General features: G+C 44.8%; 1 protein-coding gene across 2 annotated transcripts in view; it reads right to left on the reverse strand.

The window, feature by feature from the left end:
- Window positions 1-19,134, reverse strand: part of LOC139389597 (polypeptide N-acetylgalactosaminyltransferase 9) — a 135,475-nt gene that overhangs the window by 105,987 nt on the left and 10,354 nt on the right. For both annotated transcript variants that reach the window (XM_071136438.1, XM_071136437.1), the window contains exon 2: window positions 4,649-4,832. In XM_071136438.1, the coding sequence (XP_070992539.1) occupies window positions 4,649-4,832 (184 nt within the window). The remainder of the gene's footprint in view (window positions 1-4,648; window positions 4,833-19,134) is intronic.

The raw sequence follows: 19,134 nt of genomic DNA on the forward strand, positions 1-19,134 counted from the left end.
CCAGTTGGTCAGCACATGCTCGGAGTACACGTCCTGGTAATCTGTCTGGCCCTGCGGCCTTGTGAATGTTGACCTGTTTAAATGTCGGACGGAGACGGAGGGGATGAGGAGTGAGGATGTAAAGATCATTAAATCACATCGACTACGGAGAGCGTGATCACACAGTCGTCCATCCTCATGGATGTTTCAGTGTTACTTGCCCTGAAGCGAGCATAGAAATATTTAGCTCGTCTGGTAGGCTTGTGTCACTGGGCAGCTCGTGGCTGTGCTTCCCTTTGTAGTCTGTAATAGTTTGCAAGCCCTGCTACATCCGACAAGTGTCGGAGCCAGTGTAGTATTCAATCTTAGTCCTGTATTGATGCTTTGCCTGTTTGATGGTTCGTCGGGGGAATAGCGGGATTTCTTATAAGCTTCCGGGTTATAAGCTTCCGAGTCCCGTTCTTATATAAGCTTATATAATCTTCGGAGTCCCGCTTCCGAGTTCCGCTCTTATAAGCTTCTGAGTCCCGCTCCTTGACAGCGGCTGCTCTACCCTTTAGCTCAGTGCGGATGTTGCCTGTAATCAATGGCTTCTAGTTGGGGTATGTACGTACAGTCACTGTCGGGACGACCTCATCGATGCACTTATTGATGAAGCCAGTGAAGTGATGTGGTGTACTTCTCAACGCCATCGGAAGAATTCCAGAACATATTCCAGTCTGTGCTAGCAAAACAGTCCTTTAGCTTAGCATCTTCTTCATCTGACCAATTTTTTATAGACCGAGTCACTGGTCCTTCCTGCTTTAGTTTTTGCAGGAAGGAGGAGGATAGAATTATGGTCAGATCTGCCAAATTGAGGGCGAGGGAAAGCTTTGTACGTGTCTCTGCGTGTGTAGTAAAGGTGGTCTAGAGTTTTTTTCCCCTCTGGTTGCACATTTAACATGCTGGTAGAAATGAAGTAAAATAGATTTAAGCTTCCCTGCATTAAAGTCCCCGGCCACTAGGCACGCCGGCTCTGGATGAGCATTTTCCTGATAGCTTTTGGCCATACACAGCTCATTGAATGCGGTCCTAGTGCAATCACCGGTTTGTGGTGGTAAATAGACAGCTACGAAGAATATAGATAAACGCTCTCCTGGTAAATAGTGTGGTCTAGGCTTATCTTGAGATACAATACCTCAGGCAAGCAAAACCTTGAGACCAGCTGTTTTTTACAAATATACACAGACCGCCACCCCTTGTTTTAGGATGCAGCTGTTCTATCCTACCAAAAAAAGTGTAAAACCTGCCAGCTGTATGTTATTCATGACGTCGTTCAGCCACGACTCGGTGAAACATAAGATATAACAGTTTTCAATGTCCCGTTGGTAGGATATACTGTACATGCTCGAAGTTCGTCTATTTTATTGTCCAAAGATTGTACGTTGGCTAATAGGACCGATAGTAAAGGCAGATTAGCCACTCGCCTTCGGATCCTTACAAGGCACCCAGACCTACATCGCTGATATCTCCGTCTCTTTCTCCAGCAAATGCCTAGGATGAGGGCATTGTCAGAGGTCTAAAGTAAATCCTTAGCGTCCGACTCGTTAAAGAAAAAATCTTCTTCGGTACGGGGTGAGTAATCGCTGTCCTGATATCTAGAAGCTCTTTTCAGTCATAAGAGACGGTGGCAGAAATATTATGTACAAAGTAAGTTACAAATAACGTAAAAATACACACACAATAGCACAATTGGTTAAGAGACAGTAAAACGGCAGCCATCTCCTCCGGCGCCATTATTGCCCAATCCAGGTGTGAAAATCAATATCGTGACATGTCTTGATTACAAATGATAGAGATTAATTGAAATAGAAAATATTGTATAATGTCTCATTTGGAATGATCAGGGGGTAAAGAGGGAAACTAGAGAGCAACAGAGAGCTAACAGCAAGGAAATTGCATTTTCATATTGACTGTGAGGTATAGGCTAGAAATGTTTTTAATTTTCCTTCTCATTCAGACGCTATTCTTTTCTGCCCTCTGTGAAGCTCAGGTGCTAGCTAGTACATTGTGGTCCCCTGTGACTCAGTTGGTAGAGCATGGCACTTGCAACGCCAGGGATGTGGGTTTGATTCCCACGAGGAGACCAGTATGAATGAAAATGTATGCACTCACTACTGTCACACTGGATAAGAGTGTCTACTAAATGATGTAAATATTATTCACCATCCTTCTTTAAGACTTATTATTGAAGCATTGTGCTACAGGCCACCCAGCAGCTCCTGGTTGGGATAATAAAGCCTCTAGTTAACTTCCTCTGGATCACCATTAGAAAATGTCACAGCTGGAAGGATTGCCATCATAAAGCTCAGACCACTGAATAGGGATAATAGAGTTTGTCCCTGGAAATGGTCGCTCTTGATAAATCCTCATTTGACCATGAGCTGTTAGTAGTAATTAATATGAATAGATTGGCTGGTAGGTCTTAAAATCCTACAAAAGGAGAAGATCTAGATCACATCTAATGGATACAGAGACGGAGGGGATGAGGAGTGAGGATGTAGAGATCATTCAATCATCCCACCCAGCCTCCCTGCGGTCATCAAACACCTCTCTGCTCAATGACTCCTGTGCAATTACGGTACTAGATCAGAAGTGTCTTATGTTAGTCTTTCCACACTATCCTACCGACCCCAATCCTACACTGTGTTGGCTGGGGTATTTTTTCACATTGTTCTTTCTAGCAATATTTCAGAAACCAAGGGGAATGCAGAAGCAGGCCAATGCAGTACAGATGGGCTTGGCTTGGATCAATAGGGTGGAAATGGTGTCAGTGTATTGAAGGTGTGTCTTACATTGTTTCTGCACAGCTCAATTCAATCCAATCTGCAATGCCATAAACTCACATAATATGAAATTAGCCCTAACCCAGGTTTTGATTTCAATTAAAGAACTTGTCTTGTTTCGCTCAGTAGACATCTTGCTACTTGTCTAATTAACTACCCCAACAAGGTCATTCAAGGTGCAGGGCCAATATAATTTTTTTAACCCCCTGTTTCAGGAAGTGATGTCACTGAGTAATGACCCTATGTATAGGACCTTCCACTCCCACCTGGGATATGGATGCCTGATGAAGACCTAAGGGTCGAAACGTTGTAAATAAATATCACCTGGGAGCCTGAGCAGCAGTGTGCAATGTTTTCCTTTCTGTTTTCCATGAGTTTTCCTACAACTCCAGCTTCTGCAGAAAGTACCTGGATGTGCGTATGTTCTTCAGCTTTTGTACCAATGTTATGCAGCATCGTAAGACAAGAATACTTTAAGCTAAACATATTGATTTCCTTTATGCATATGAGGCTCACTGTATGTTCATCTAACAGTGTGTCTACAGTATGGCTATTATGAACTGCTTTGCTTTGGGGAGGGTTTCACATTCTGGAATGATCTGTTTACATCTCAATATGGGCTACCTTTCTGAGCATAGGTTTGTTAACGGAAGAGTGAACAATTTTGTTAAATTAAAATAGAGGCAGGTCGTTCAGTTCTAATGCCAGGACAGATACACACAAACATGCACACGCACACACACACACGCACACACACACACACACGCACACACACACCCACACACAGACACACAGCATGGACCTGCATGTATCATTATTTCCACAGGGTATACATAACGTAGAGCCGAGTGTCAAAACACAGGACTGACTGCATCTATCACTAGAGAGTAAACAACAACAGGGAGATAACCGGTTTAGCCAAACCACTAACACTGAATTTCTGTAGACATCAAACCGCTAACACTGACTTCTTGTAGACCTTATATCAAACCACTAACACTGACTTCCTGTAGACATTATCAAACCGCTAACACTGACTTCCTGTAGACATTATCCTCTTCATAAAGAACCATTTCCTAAAATCCTATTTTCCACCAAGCAGTTTTCAGCTGGTATTATTAATGAGTAACTTTTCTTTTTACTCTCTCTCTCCTTTCGTTGATTTTTCAGCATGAAAGAAAGGGATAGGGTAGAACAAAGTGGTGTGGATTTCAATGAATTGTTATCGCTGGCAAAGCGCAAAGAAGACTCTGGCTGTCAGATTTCCTCCCTGAGTCTCTCTCTGTCTGTTTTTGTTCTTTGACACAGGCTGATCTAAACGCCAGTGGCAGGCCTTATTATGTGCTCCCAGTCATTGTATCGGAGATGTAGTCCTACATTCTAAATATGAAATTAATTTGAAAAAGACCATTAATATTCCCAATGGGGTATCCACGGTCTCTTTTATAAGAAATACTGCTGGACTTCTTTCTTTTACTGCATTATGAACTAGCCTGCCGCCCCACTATCAACATCATCTCTTGCTGTCTGGCACAATGTATAAAGGCTTACTCGTGTTTTATGCAATTTCCTTTGTATGCCGCCGGTCCTGTTTGTGCTTTGAGCTGCCCTGGATGCTGATGCAGCCTGCAGTGGCCTAGCTAGGGAGACAAACCTAACCTGCACTATTTACTTTATTGAAACTCTGTTGTCTGTTTCACTTGTACTTCTCTGAAATAATAAATACACTCAGTTTTCTCCTCTATTCACGCACCTTAGTTAGAGAGATACATAGCAACAGTAATATTTTTTCTTAGCACAAATAAATAAATAATACATAAATTAATTAATAAAATGAATCCTACTTTTTGGGTCTGTAGTCGGGGATGCTGCGGTCCAGGGAGATGCGGTCACTGAGCTGGGCATTGTAGCCATAGTCCTCGTACTTCCCCTCCCCGTCAACATGGCTGTCGTCCCCCAGAGTAGCAGCTGCTCCTCCCTGGCCCAGACCTCCAGGCCCCTCCACCAGCCCCATGGGCTTAGCCAGACCTGCAGAACACACACACACACAAAGGCACATGCAGGCACACACGCATGCACACGCACAAACACACACACACACACACACACACACACACACACACACACACACACACACACACACACACACACACACACACACACACACACACACACACACACACACACACACACACACACACACACACACACACACACACACACAGGGAGACAGAGACACAGAGAGAGAGAGAGAGAGAGAGAGAGAGAGAGAGAATGATAGGTGAGAGAAGAGGCCATGCAGAGGGACAGCTGATTGACATTCATGGGCTGTGAGGATCATAGAGGGTGACAGCCCTTAGATTCGGCAAGGCTCTTCTGTAGGACATCATTACTCTGTCTGTCTATGGAGGTGCTGCAAATACCAACCTGGACATGGATTTCTCAAGATGACAGAGCAGAGCAAGGAACAGAGAAGAAGCAGTGGCATTGCAAGACAGAGATACATACAGTATAATGTTTCGATTATAATTTTTATGGCACAAGTATTAAATTACAGGTGTGTACATTGCCATGGTATTGTTCATTTTACAGGATATCAGGTCTAAAACCCCTGTTGGAATTCTCCTTATTTGGAGAAGAACAGAAGATAATCTTTCGGTTAACCTAATTACAATTAGAAGTAGCTGCCAGTGATTTTAGTGCAGGCAAATTGAAATCCATTTTACCTAATTTCTACCAGCGTGTCACCTGTGCAACAAGAGGGAAAACAACTCTAGATCACCTTTGCTCAACACACAGAGATGCATACAAAGCTCTCCCCCTGTCACGCCCTGACCATAGAGGGCCATTTTATTCTCTATTTTGGTTAGGTCGGGGTGTGACTAGGGTGGGTGATCTAGTGAATTTATTTCTATGTTGGCCTGGTATGGTTCCCAATCAGAGGCAGCTGTTTATCTCTGATTGGGGATCATATTTAGGCAGCCATTTCCCCAATGGTTTTTGTGGGATCTTGTTTTTGTGTTGATGCCTGTGAGCTCTACAGAACGTCATGTTTCATTGCTCTTTATTGTTTTTGTGAGTTCCCAATTTGACAAGCACTTGATAACTCCTAGAATTTCACGGTGACATACCCTTTGTGTGGCCGTAATGCACCCTAAAAAAATCCATGCTTTTTGCGGCCACTCTCCCTGAGTGCTGAGCACCCCGAATCAGCTCTCACTCACATGGCTCTCCATCACATGATCAGGTCTTTCTCACAGGCTACAAGTGAAGACAGACACATCGGGGACGCAACTGCGCGGGTCCTTATCCAATTCCGAGGTGCATATTGAAGATGTTGGAAGAACTGTCCACATTTATTTTTTGTCAGCCAACAAGATGAGAAGGCCTAACGTACAGCAAAAGCACTAGCCTATGTCAATCCCCCATGAATAGATCCCAGATTAATACAACCACTAGCATCAGCAAAACATTTTTTACATAATGTGGCTGACGCAACAGATCAGAACGTTTAGCTCAAAATGTTGATGAACTATTAGGCTATTTCTTCACATTATAAGTGCAGCAATGCACACATGGTAGTAGGCGATAACCGCGAACGTCCATTAGCAGAAAACACCATTATCAAAATTGACGGCAAATGCAATTATGCATGTAATGCTTTTATTATAAAAGTGCATTTTATATGTGAAAATGATCTTCCCCAAACTTGAAACTCATGCGATGCTTATGTATGCCAGTTAGGCTCTACACCCCTTGTAAAGCTGATTAATGTGCTTATTTTTAAGAAGTCATTTGGCAACTTAAGTTGTAATACAAATCTTATCAAAACATAGAGCTAGGCCACATGAGGTGTGCAACTATGATTAGAAAAAGTTGCAAAAAATGGCACTGTTTTTTATGCTGAGCATCAGTCACAAGTGATAATATACAGTTGAAGTCGTAAATTGACATACACCTTAGCCAAATACATTTAAACTCAGTTTTTCACAATTCCTGACATTTAATCATAGTAAAACATTCCCTGTGATAAGGTCAGTTAGGATCACAACTTTATTTTAAGAATGTGAAATGTCAGAATAAAAGTAGAGAGAATTATATATTTCAGCTTCTATTTCTTTCATCACATTCCCAGTGGGTCAGAAGTTTACATACACTCAATTAGTACTTGGTTGCATTGCCTTGAAATTGTTTAACTTGGGTCAAACGTTTTGGGTAGCCTTCCACAAGCTTCCACAATAAGTTGGGTGAAGTTTGGCCCATTCCTCCTGACAGAGCTGGTGTAACTGAGTCAGGTTTGTAGGCCTCCTTGCTCGCACACGCCGTTTCAGGTCTACCCACAAATTTTCTATAGGATTGAGGTCAGGGCTTTGTGATGGCCACTCCAATACCTTGACTGTGTTGTCCTTAAGCCATTTTGCCACAACTTTAGAAATATGCTTGGGGTCATTGTCTTTTTGGAAGACCCATTTGCAACCAAGCTTTAACTGATGTCTTGAGATGTTTCTTCAATATAGCCACATAATTTTCTTTCCTCATGATGCCATCTGTTTTGTGAAGTGCACCACTCCTGCAGCAAAGCACCCCCACAACATGATGCTGGCACCCCCATGCTTCACGGTTGGGATGGTGTTCTTCAGCTTGCAAGCATCCCCATTTCTCCTCCAAACATAACAATGGTCATTATGGCCAAACAGTTCTATTTTTGTTTCATCAGACCAGGGTACATTTCTCCAAAACTCCAAAACTGCACATTTCCCCATGTGCAGTTGCAAACCGTTGTCTGGCTTTTTTATGGCGGTTTTTGAGCAGTGGCTTCTTCCTTGCTGAGCGGCCTTTCAGATTATGTCGATATAGGACTCGTTTTACTGTGGATATAGATACTTTTGTACCTGTTTCCTCCAGCATCTTCACAAGGTCCTTTGCTGTTGTTCTGGGATTGATTTGCACTTTTCGCACCAAGGTACGTTCATCTCTAGGAGAGGAAACACATCTCCTTTCTGAGTGGTATGACGGCTGCCTGGTCCCATGGTGTTTATACTTGCGTACTATTGGTTTCACAGATGAACGTGGTACCTTCAGGCGTTTGGAAATTGCTCCCAAGGATGAACCAGACTTGTGGAGGTCTACAATTTTTTTCTGAGGTCTTGGCTGATTTCTTTTGATTTTGCCATGATGTCAAGCAAAGAGGCACTGAGTTTGGTGGTAGGCCTTGAAATACATCCACAGGTACACCTCCAATTGACTCAAATTGTGTCAATTAGCCTATCAGAAGCTTCTAAAGCCATAACATTTTCTGACATTTTCCAAGCTGTTTAAAGGCACAGTCAACATAGTATATATAAACTTCTGACCCACTGGAATTGTGATACAGTGAAATATAAGTTAAATAAATTGTCTGTGAAAATGTACTTGTGTCATGCACAAAGTAGATGTCCTAACCGACTTGCCAAAACTATAGCTTCTTAACAAGAAATGTGTGGAGTGGTTGAAAAACTAGTTTTAATAACTCTAACCTAAGTGTATGTAAACTTCCGACTTCAACTGTATAATTCACAAGTGATAGGCTAATATTATCACCCATCAGACTATTATTGATCTAATCCTGTCTTTACATATACTAAATAATATATGTGGGAAATTAGTTTTGATTTAGAATGGACCATTATCATGCACCTGTATCGAAAAAGGGGCAGTGGGAAAAAATCCATGTCATCTATGCACTTAAATAGCGAATGGAGGACAGATTCCACGTGGTTCATTTACATGCCAGCCAGGTAGGCTGTTGTTAAGTCTACCCCTTCCTTTTTCGAACATTCTGTTAAAAATCGCGCAACTTTTCAGCGTCCTGCTACTCATGCCAGGAATATAGTATATGCATATGATTAGTATGTGTGGATAGAAAACACTCTGAAGTTTCTAAAACTGGTTAAATCACGGCTGTGACTATAACAGATCGTGTGTTTCATTGAAAAACGCAAGAAAAACTGCTCTCTGAAAGCTAAAAATAATTTCCATAAGTCACTTTCATGGGTTGTTAAAAGGGGACAAAATGTAATATCGACATGCATGCAATTCAAACAAATCCCACACGATGTCGCCATTGTCGTCATTTTCAATTGAATTTTTTGTTGGAAAATCCAACTATCTGGATTCCGTTTCTTCCGGTCTCCACCAGGATCTGTTCAATGTGGACATTGGCAGCCATTGATTTGCAGACGAGGAGCTATTGAATATACATCGCCCTGTAATCATTTTGATAGATTATAAACGTTTACTAATACCTAAAGTTGGATTACAAAAGGATTTCGAAGTGTTTTGTGAAAGTTTATCGTCAACTTTTTTAATTTTAAAAAATGACGCAGCGTTTAAAAACAATGTTTTTTTCTGAATGACACAGCTTCCATAGAAAGCTATTTTGGGTATATATGGACCGATTTAAACGAAAAAAAGACCCAATAGTGATGTTTATGGGGCATATAGGAGTGCCAAGAAAGAAGCTCGTCAAAGGTAATGAATGTTTTATGTTTTATTTCTGCGTTTTGTGTTGCGCCGGCTAAGCTATATCTTTGTTTACATCGCATTCAGACATTTTGGGGTGTTGCATGCTATCAGATAATAGCTTCTCATGCTTTCGCCGAAAAGCATTTTAAAAATCTGACTTGTTGGCTAGGTTCACAACGAGTGTAGCTTTAATTCAATACCCTGCTTGTGAATTTTGATCAAGGTTTGAGTTTTAACGAGTACATTTAGCATTTAGCGTAGCGCATTTGCATTTCCAGGTGCCTAGTTGAGACATATGCGTCTCAAGTAGAATCAAGAAGTTAATATTAGGAACATTTATAAATAAATATAGTAAGCCTAGAGAAAGCTAAGGGGAGCCTCCTATTTTTAGTAGAGGCCATCACACATTTCTCGCGCAATTGCATAAACTGTAGAAATGTTTCCCAAAATGAGCTCAAGGGCTCTCATGAAGTGTTCGATTAGATTTTTGATTACATTTGCATTGATGTCAGAGTGAATAGAGGGACAATAGAGTGCTGAGTACCAGTTTGGTAGGCTACTAATGACTAAACGGTCATGTGGAATTAGACTGCCATCATGACTTGTGACCACCTGTGTGGCAGTAATATGGTCACCGCAACAGCCCTACCTTTAGGTGCCTTTTGGCAAATTCCAAGCGGGCTGTCATTTTCCTTTTACTGAGGAGGTGCTTCCGTCTGGCCATTCTTCCATAAAGGCCTCATTGGTGGAGTTTTGCAGAGATGGTTGTCCTTCTGGAAGTTTCTCCCATCTCCACAGAGGAATTATGGAGCTCTGTCAGAGTGACCATCGGGTTCATGGTCACCTCCCTGACCAAAGCTCTTCTCCCCCAATTGCTCAGTTCGGCCTGACGTGCAACGGCCGTTGGCAATGGAAGAAGATGAGGACCAATGCACAGTGTGGTAAGTGTTCATATTCTTTAATGAAACAACTGAACACTGGAAAAACAACAAAACAACAAACGAACAGTCCTGTACGGTGAAGAAAAATACAGAACAGAAAATAATCACCCACAAAACATCGGTGGGAAAAGGCTACCTAAGTATGATTCTCAATCAGAGACAACGAACGACACGTGCCTCTGATTGAGAACCATACCATACCAGGCCAAACACAAAACCACAACATAGAAAAAAGAACATAGACCACCCACCCAACTCATGCCCTGACCATACTAAAACAAAAACATAACAAAAAAACTAAGGTCAGAACGTGACAGTACCCCACCCCAAAGGTGCGGACTCCGGCCGCAAAACCTGAACCTATAGGGGAGGGCCTGGGTGGGCATCTGTCCACGGTGGCGGCTCTGGCGCGGGACGTGGACCCCACTCCACCATAGTCTTTGCCCGCTTCTTTCCCCGCCTCAGTGACGTCTTTAGAGTGGCGACCTTCGCCACCAACCTCGGACTGGGACCCTAGCAGCGGGCCCCGAATGGACGGGAGATTCCGGCAGCACCGGAGTAAAGGGTGATTCATGCAGCGCCGGAGTGAAGGGCGATTCCGGCAGCGCCAGAGTGAAGGGCGGCTCCGGCAGCTCCTGACTGATGGGCGGCTCCGGCAGCTCCTGACTGGCGGGCGGCTCCGGCAGCTCCTGACTGGCGGGCGACTCCGGCAGCTCAGGACAGACGGGAGACTCTGGCAGCTCAGGACAGACGGGAGACTCTGGCAGCTCAGGACAGACGGGAAGTCTCTGGCAGCTCAGGACAGACGGGCGACTCCGGCAGCTCAGGACAGACGGGCGACTCCGGCAGCTCAGGACAGACGGGCGACTCCGGCAGCTCAGGACAGACGGGCGACTCTGGCAGCTCAGGACAGACGGGCGACTCTGGCAGCTCAGGACAGACGGGAGACTCTGGCAGCTCAGGACAGACGGGAGACTCTGGCAGCTCAGGACAGACGGGAGACTCTGGCAGCTCAGGACAGACGGGAGACTCTGGCAGCTCAGGACAGACGGGAGACTCTGGCAGCTCAGGACAGACGGGAGACTCTGGCAGCTCAGGACAGACGGGAGACTCTGGCAGCTCAGGACAGACTGGAGACTCTGGCAGCTCAGGACAGACGGGAAGTCTCTGGCAGCTCAGGACAGACGGGAGACTCTGGCAGCTCAGGACAGACGGGAGACTCTGGCAGCTCAGGACTGGAGGGAGCACCTGGAGGAAGGAGACGGAGAGACAGCCTGGTGCGTGGGACTGCCACCGGAGGCCTGGTGCGTGGAGGAGGCACCGGATAGACCGGACCGTGGAGACGCACTGGAGGTCTCGAGCACCGAACCTGCACAACTCTACCTCGCTGGATACTCCCCGTCGCCAGGCCAGTGCGGCGAGTTGGAACAGACCGCACTGGGCTGTGCTGGCGAACCGGGGACACCGTGCGTAGGGCTGGTGCCATGTACCCCGGCCCGAGGAGACGCACTGGAGACCAGATGCGCTGAGCCGGCTTCATGGCACCTGGCTCGATGCCCACTCTAGCCCGGCCGATACGGGCGCTGCGATGTAACACACCGGGCTATGCCTGCGCACCGGGGACACCGTGCGCAGGCATAACACGGTGCCTGCCCGGTCCACCTCTCTCCACGGTAAGCACGGGGAGTTGGCTCAGGTCTCCGACCTGACTTAGCCACACTCCCCGTGTGCCTCCCCCAATAAATATTTGGGGCTGCCTCTTGTCCCAGCCGCGCTGTCGTGCTGCCTCCTCATACCACTGCCGCTCAGCTTTCGCTGCCTCCAGCTCTGCTTTGGGGAGGCGATATTCCCCAACCTGTGCCCAGGGTCCTTCTCCGTCCAGAAAGTGAGAACAAAATAACCACAGACAACTAAATTACCATCAAACACATGGTTTATTACAAAACACACAGTAATGGGAGGGGGAGCAGGAAAAGGGGCTGAGCTGGACCCAAGGAAAGAAACAATAAGCATCCAAAACACCCCTAAACTAGACTAGCCTATTTCAACAACAGCTAACTAACTAACCAAAAATACAGTGGGTGGTCCGCCCAGTTCTAACTAGTGTTTTTAACAAAGTTTACCTACGGGTAGTGAATGCCCATGGGCAACTTGTCTTGGTTCCCCCTTTTCCCTCCAGCAAACAAACACCATAACCAAAAACAATACTCACAGGTGAGGACAAAGTGATATGGAGGTGCTCAAACAAAAGAGAGCTCAATACATAAAGAGCGATAGAGAGACATAGTAGTAGAGTGTGAACCAGAGTGATCTACAGACATATGGCATTTACAGAGAGATTGAGCTCCAGAGCAAACAACTGACAGGGTTTTTAAACCAAGGGAAAGGAACTGTGATTGGGTAGGAAACAGGAGGTGTGTCTTCTGATTGATGATTGGTGACTGATTGGGGAGTGATGATTTTCACCTGTGAGGGGAGAAGGAGAGAAAAGAACACACACACACACACAGGATACCTGTATCCGTAACAATATTCTTTAATGAAAGCTCTTCTCCCCAAATTGCTCAGTTTGGCCTGACGTGCAACGGCCGTTGGCAATGGAAGAAGGTGAGGACCAATGCACAGCGTGGTAAGTGTTCATATTCTTTAATGAAACAACTGAACACTGGAAAAACAACAAAACGACAAACAAACAGTCCTGTACGGTGAAGAAAAACACAGAACAGAAAATAATCACCTACAAAACACAGGTGGGAAAAGGCTACCTAAGTTTGATTCTCAATCAGAGACAACGAACGACACCTGCCTCTGATTGAGAACCATACCAGGCCAAACACAAAACCACAACATAGAAAAAAGAACATAGACTACCCACCCAACTCACGCCCTGACCATACTAAAACAAAAACATAAAAGAACTAAGGTCAGAACGTGACAGGACGACCAGCTCTAGGAAGAGTCTTGGTGGTTCTAAACTTCTACCATTCAAGAATGACGGAGACCACTGTGTTCTTGGGGATCTTCAATGCTGCAGAAATCTTTCCCAGATCTGTGCCTCGACACAATCCTGTCTCAGAGCTCTACGGGTAATTCCTTTGACCTCATGGCTTGGTTTTTGCTCTGACATGCACTGTCAACTGTGGTACCTTATATCGATAGGTGTGTTCCTTTCCAAATCATGTCCAATCAATTTAACTTACAACAGGTGGACTCCAATCAAGTTGTAGAAACATCTCAAGGATGATCAATGGAAAGAGGATGCACCTGAGCACAATTTCGAGTCTCAAAGCAAAGGGTCTGAATAGTTATGTAAATCTATTTTTAATGTGTCATTGTGGGGTATTGTGTGTAGATTGATGAGGATTTTTTTAATTTTATCCATGTTAGGAAAAGGCTGTAACGTAACAAAATGTGGAAAAAGTGAAGGGGTCTGAATACATTCCGAATGCACTGTGTGATCACTGTAAGACCTTTAAACAGGTTATCATTCACAAGGCCGCAGGGCCAGACAGATTACCAGGATGCATACTCAGAGCATGCACTGACCAGCTGGCGTGTGTCTTCACTGACCTTTTCAACCTCTCTCTGACCCAGTCTGTAGTACCTACATGTTTCAAGGAAACCCCGGTAGTCCCTGTGCCAAAGAATGGCCTGTGTAAGTGACTCACATCTGTATAGTCATAAATGCTTTGAAAGGCTCACATCAAAACCACCCTTCCAGAAACTCCAATTTGCATACCGCCCCAACAGATCCACATATGATGCAATCTCTATTGCACTCCACACTGCCCTTTACCAACTGGACAAAAGAAACACCTACATGAGAATGCTGTTCATTGATTAGAGCTCAGAGTCAACACCATAGTGCCCTCCAAGCTCATCACTAAACTAAATACCTCCCTCTGCAACTGGATCCTGGAGTTCCTGACGGGTCGTCCCCAGGTGGTGAGGGTAGGCAACAACACGTCCGCAAACACGGGGGTCCCTCAGGAGTGCGTGTTCAGTCCCCTCCTCTACTCCCTGTTCACCCACAACTACATGGCCATGCACGGCTCCAACACCATCATTAAGTTTGTGGACGACACGACGGCAGTAGGCCTGATCACCGATGACGATGAGACAGTCTATTGGGAGGAGGTCAAAGACCTGGCAGTGTGGTGCCAGGACAACAACCCCTCCCTCAACGTGGGCAAGACAAAGGAGCTGATCGTGGACTACAGGAAACGCAAGGTTGAACACGCCCCCATTCACATCTACGGGGCTGTAGTGGAGCGGGTCGAGAACTTCAAGTTCCTCTGTGTCCACATCACTAAGGACCTATCATGGTCCATACACACAAACACAGTCATGAAGAGGGCATGGCAACGCCTCTTCCCTCTTAGGAGGCTGAAAAGATTTGGCATGGGCCCTCAGATCCTCAAAAAGTTCTGCAGCTGTACCATTGAGAACATCTTGACTGGCTGAATCACCGCTTTGTATGGAAACTGCTCAGCATCTGACTGCAAGACTCTACAGAGAGTAGTGTGTACAGCCCAGTACATCACTGGCGGCGAACTCCCCGCCATTGAGGACCTTTATACCAGGTGGTGTCAGAGGAAGGCCCTAAAAATGTTCAACGACTCCAGCCACCCAAGCGGTACCAGAGTACCAGGTCTGGGACAAAATGGCACCTGAACAGCTTCGACCCAGAAGCCATAAGACTACTGAACAGTTAATCAAATGGCTAACCAGACAATTTACATTGACCCCTGTAATTATTTATTGATCTTAATTGTTTTGCACTGACTCACACTAGACTCTACCCACACACTCATACTACACTGCCACTCCAACATACACACACACATACTACATACACTCACTCACACACAAAAACATACACATGCATATTGACGCCGCTACTCTGTTTATTATACAGTGACTAGAAAGTATTCACACCCCTTGACTTTTCCCACCTTTTGTTGTGTTACAGCCTGAATTTAAAAGTGATTACATTTACGGTTTTTGTCACTGGGCTACACAAAATAACCCATAATGTCAGAGGAATTACATTTTCCAAAATGTTTACAAATGAATTAAAAATGAAAAGCTGAAAGTCTTGAGTCAATATGTATTTAACTATTTTTTTATGGCGAGTGTCACAATCACGGTCTTCAAACTCCCTGTCGTAAATGAGCCAAGGCGCAGCGTGCATGTAATTCCACATCTTTTAATAAAGTGAAACCTTCACAAAGGTAAACAGAAACCGACCGTGACGCACACACACGCACGCGCGCACGCACGCACACACGCGCACACGCACACGCACACGCACACGCACACGCACACGCACACGCACACACACACACACACACACACACACACACACACACACACACACACACACACACACACACACACACACACACACACACACACACACACACACACACACACACACAGAAAATGAATAATTACCCACAACATTAGGTGGGAAAAAGGCTCCTAAGTATGATTCCTAATCAGAGACAACGATAGACAGCTGCCTCTGATTGGGAACCACAGGCGGCCAAAAACAAAGAAATAGAAAACATAGAATGCCCACCCAAATCACAGGGCATGACAGCAAGCCTAAATAAGTTCAGGATTTAACATTGTCTTACCAACTCACATAATAAGTTGCATGGACTCACTCTGTGTGCAATAATAGTGTTTAACATGATTTTTGATTGACTACATCATCTCTGTACCCCACACATACAATTATCTATAAGGTCCCTCAGTCGAGCAGTGAATTTCAAACACAGATTCAACCACAAAGATCAGGGAGGTTTTCCAGTGCCTCTCAAAGAAGGGCATTTATTAGTAAAAATAAAAAAGCAGACATTGCATATCTCTTTGAGAATGGTGAAGTTATCAATTACACTTTGGATGTTGTATCATTACATCCAGTCCCTATAGAGATACATGCGTCCTTCCTAACTCAGTTGCTGGAGTGGACGGAAACCGCTCGGGATTTCACCTTGAGGCCAATGGTGACTTTAAAATAGTTAATGGCTGTGATAGGAGAAAACTGAGGATGGATCAACAACATTGTAGTTACTCCACAATACTAACCTAACTGACAGAGTGAAAATAATGAAGAATGAAGCCTGTACATAATAACAATATTCCAAAACATGCATCCTGTTTGCAACAAGACACAAAAGTAATACTGCAACAAATGTGGCACTGGAAAACCTCCCTGATAACTTTTTGTCCTGAATACAAAGTGTTAAACTACATGATCAAAAGTATGAGGACACCTGCTCATCGAACATCTCATTCCAAAATAATGGGCATTAATAAGGAGTTTCTCCCACCTTTGCTGCTAAAACACACCTCCACTCTTCTGGGAAGGCTTTTCACTAGATGTTGGAACATTGCTGTGGGGACTTGCTCCACTCAGCCATAAGAGCATTAGTGAGTTTGGCCACTGATGTTGGGCGATTAGGCCTGGCTCGCAGTCGGCGTTCCAATTCATCTCAAAGGTGTTTGATGTGGTTGAGGTCAGGGCTCTGTGCAGGCCAGTCAAGTTCTTCCACACCAATCTCGACAAACCATTTCTGTATGGACCTTGCTTTGTGCATGGAGGCATTGTCATGCTGAAACAGGAAAGGGACTTCCCCAAACTGTTGTTGTATGTAATTGTATGCTGTAGCGTTAAGATTTCCGGTCACTGGAACTAAGGGGCCTAGCCTGAACCATGAAAAACAGCCCAGACCATTATTCCTCTTCCACCAAACTTTACAGTTGGCAGGTAGCGTTCTCCTGACATCTGCCAAACAGAGATTTGTTTGTCGGACTGCCAGATGGTGAAGCGGGACTCATCACTCCAGAGAATCTGTTTCCACTGCTCCAGAGTCCAATGGCGAGCTTTACACCACTCCAGGGACGCTTGGCATTGTGCAGGTGATATTAGGCTTGTGTGCCACTGCTTGGCCATGGAAACCCATTTCATGAAGCTCCCGACGAACAGTTCTTGTACTGATGTTGCTTCCAGAGGCAGTTTGGAACTCGTTAGGGAGTGTTGCAGCCGAGGACAGATGATTCTTATGCGCTTCAGCACTCGGCGGTCCCTTTCTGTGAGATTGTGTTGGCTACCACAGTTGTTGCTCCAAGATTTTTTCACTTCACAATAACAGCACTTACAGTTGAACGGGGAAGCAGGGCAGAAATTTGGTGCCGTCCTACTACGGTGCCATTTTGAAAGTCACTGAGCTCAGTAAGGACATTCTACTGCCAATGTTTGTCTATTTCGATTGCATGGCTGTGTGCTCGATTTTATACATCTGTCAGCAAAGGGTGTGGCTGAAATAGCCAAATCCACTAATTTAAATGGCTGTCCACATAATTTTGTATATATAGTGTATGTTTTGGGGCAAATCCAATACAACACATTACTGAGTACAACTCTTCATGTTTTCAAGCATAGTGGTGGCTACATCATGCCATGGGTATGCTTGTAATCATTAAGGACTGGGGAGATTTTCAGGATAAAAAATGAACTGAATGGAGCTACAGTACATTGACTGGGTACTGGTACTCATTGTATGTAGCCTCGTTATTGTTTTTATTGTGTTACTAATTCCTTTTATATTTAGCAAACATCTGTCTTACTTTTTAACTCTGCATTGTTGGAAATGGGCTTGTAAGTAAGCCTTTTACTGTAGTCTACACCTGTTGTATAAGGCGCATGTGACGATTCAAATTAGATTTGATTTGAACTGGAACTGACAGGGATACTACTGGCCACTAAAGTGGTTCTCTAGACTGCTATAATTCCCTGCAGAGGAAGGGGTCAACTGGGTAAATAATACAAAATCTATCAACAAACAAATACAGCCTTTCCACTACATTTCGATAGCCGTTCACTAGGTCAGGGTTTCCCTAACTCGGCCCCCCTTGTCTGTTTAAGTATGGAGTGAGTCTTATTGCTTTTTCTCCCATCTGGATATTTTAGCCTGTGCTGCACGTTGTCTAGGTATGATGTCTCATAGCTTTTCTGGATTGGATATTTTAAACTCTGCTGCACAGTGACATTGTAGGGGCTTAATTTGATATTCCTGTCAGACTTCTAGAGTGGTCTCCACAGGAAAACCATGTTGCCTCTTCTCAACAGATGGACAGAAACAGCAAGTAAACAGCGCATTCTAATGAAGATCTAGGGTCACACATTCCCCAACAAGCCATTGCAAGAAATGTTTTTTGGGGAGGTTCTGGGAGATTTACCATTGGAGCTGAACAGTTGGCAGTTGCAAACTGTCACCTCCCACGAGAGGGATCCCATCAGGGGCAATGCAGTGGTGTCATCTGACACCCCGGGTGGAGCTCACTAGCATTATGGACCCAGTCTGAATCCCAATTGCCCGCTCTCATGACATTGAGGCAATCTAAGAAGCAACTGAAAGTGAAATCTGGAGTGCCACTCTCTCTGCGTGAGACTCGGAAACAGCCTAGCATCCCTGCAGTTTTGTTTTCCGCGGTCCTGGTTATTTTGCTCCCCGCACTCCCCGCTTCTTCTGGCTGGATGAAGCAAATTCCATTACAGGAGAAGCGGATGCACTCACAGAAGTCTGTCTGCTACTGCTGATGTCTGCTGTCTACAGCTGACAGAGTGGAGGAGAGGTATTTTAAAATAGGCCTTGTGCGACTGACAAGGTTTAAACCCGGGTCTCTTACACGTCAGAAGAACACATTAGCCCACAAAGCTAAAGCCTAGGTAGTGGCCCAGGGACCCAATGCTACTCTACGCCTCAAGCAATGTGACTCATCGTGTGAGTGCGGTTCAGAGGACTGGTTTGACCCTGTATTGTTTTGACACTTTATTGAGCAGCAACAGCAAACAGAACCAGCTCAGGGATTTA

This window comes from Oncorhynchus clarkii, chromosome 30 (genome assembly GCF_045791955.1).
Source record: "Oncorhynchus clarkii lewisi isolate Uvic-CL-2024 chromosome 30, UVic_Ocla_1.0, whole genome shotgun sequence".
Taxonomy (NCBI): Eukaryota; Metazoa; Chordata; class Actinopteri; order Salmoniformes; family Salmonidae; genus Oncorhynchus; species Oncorhynchus clarkii.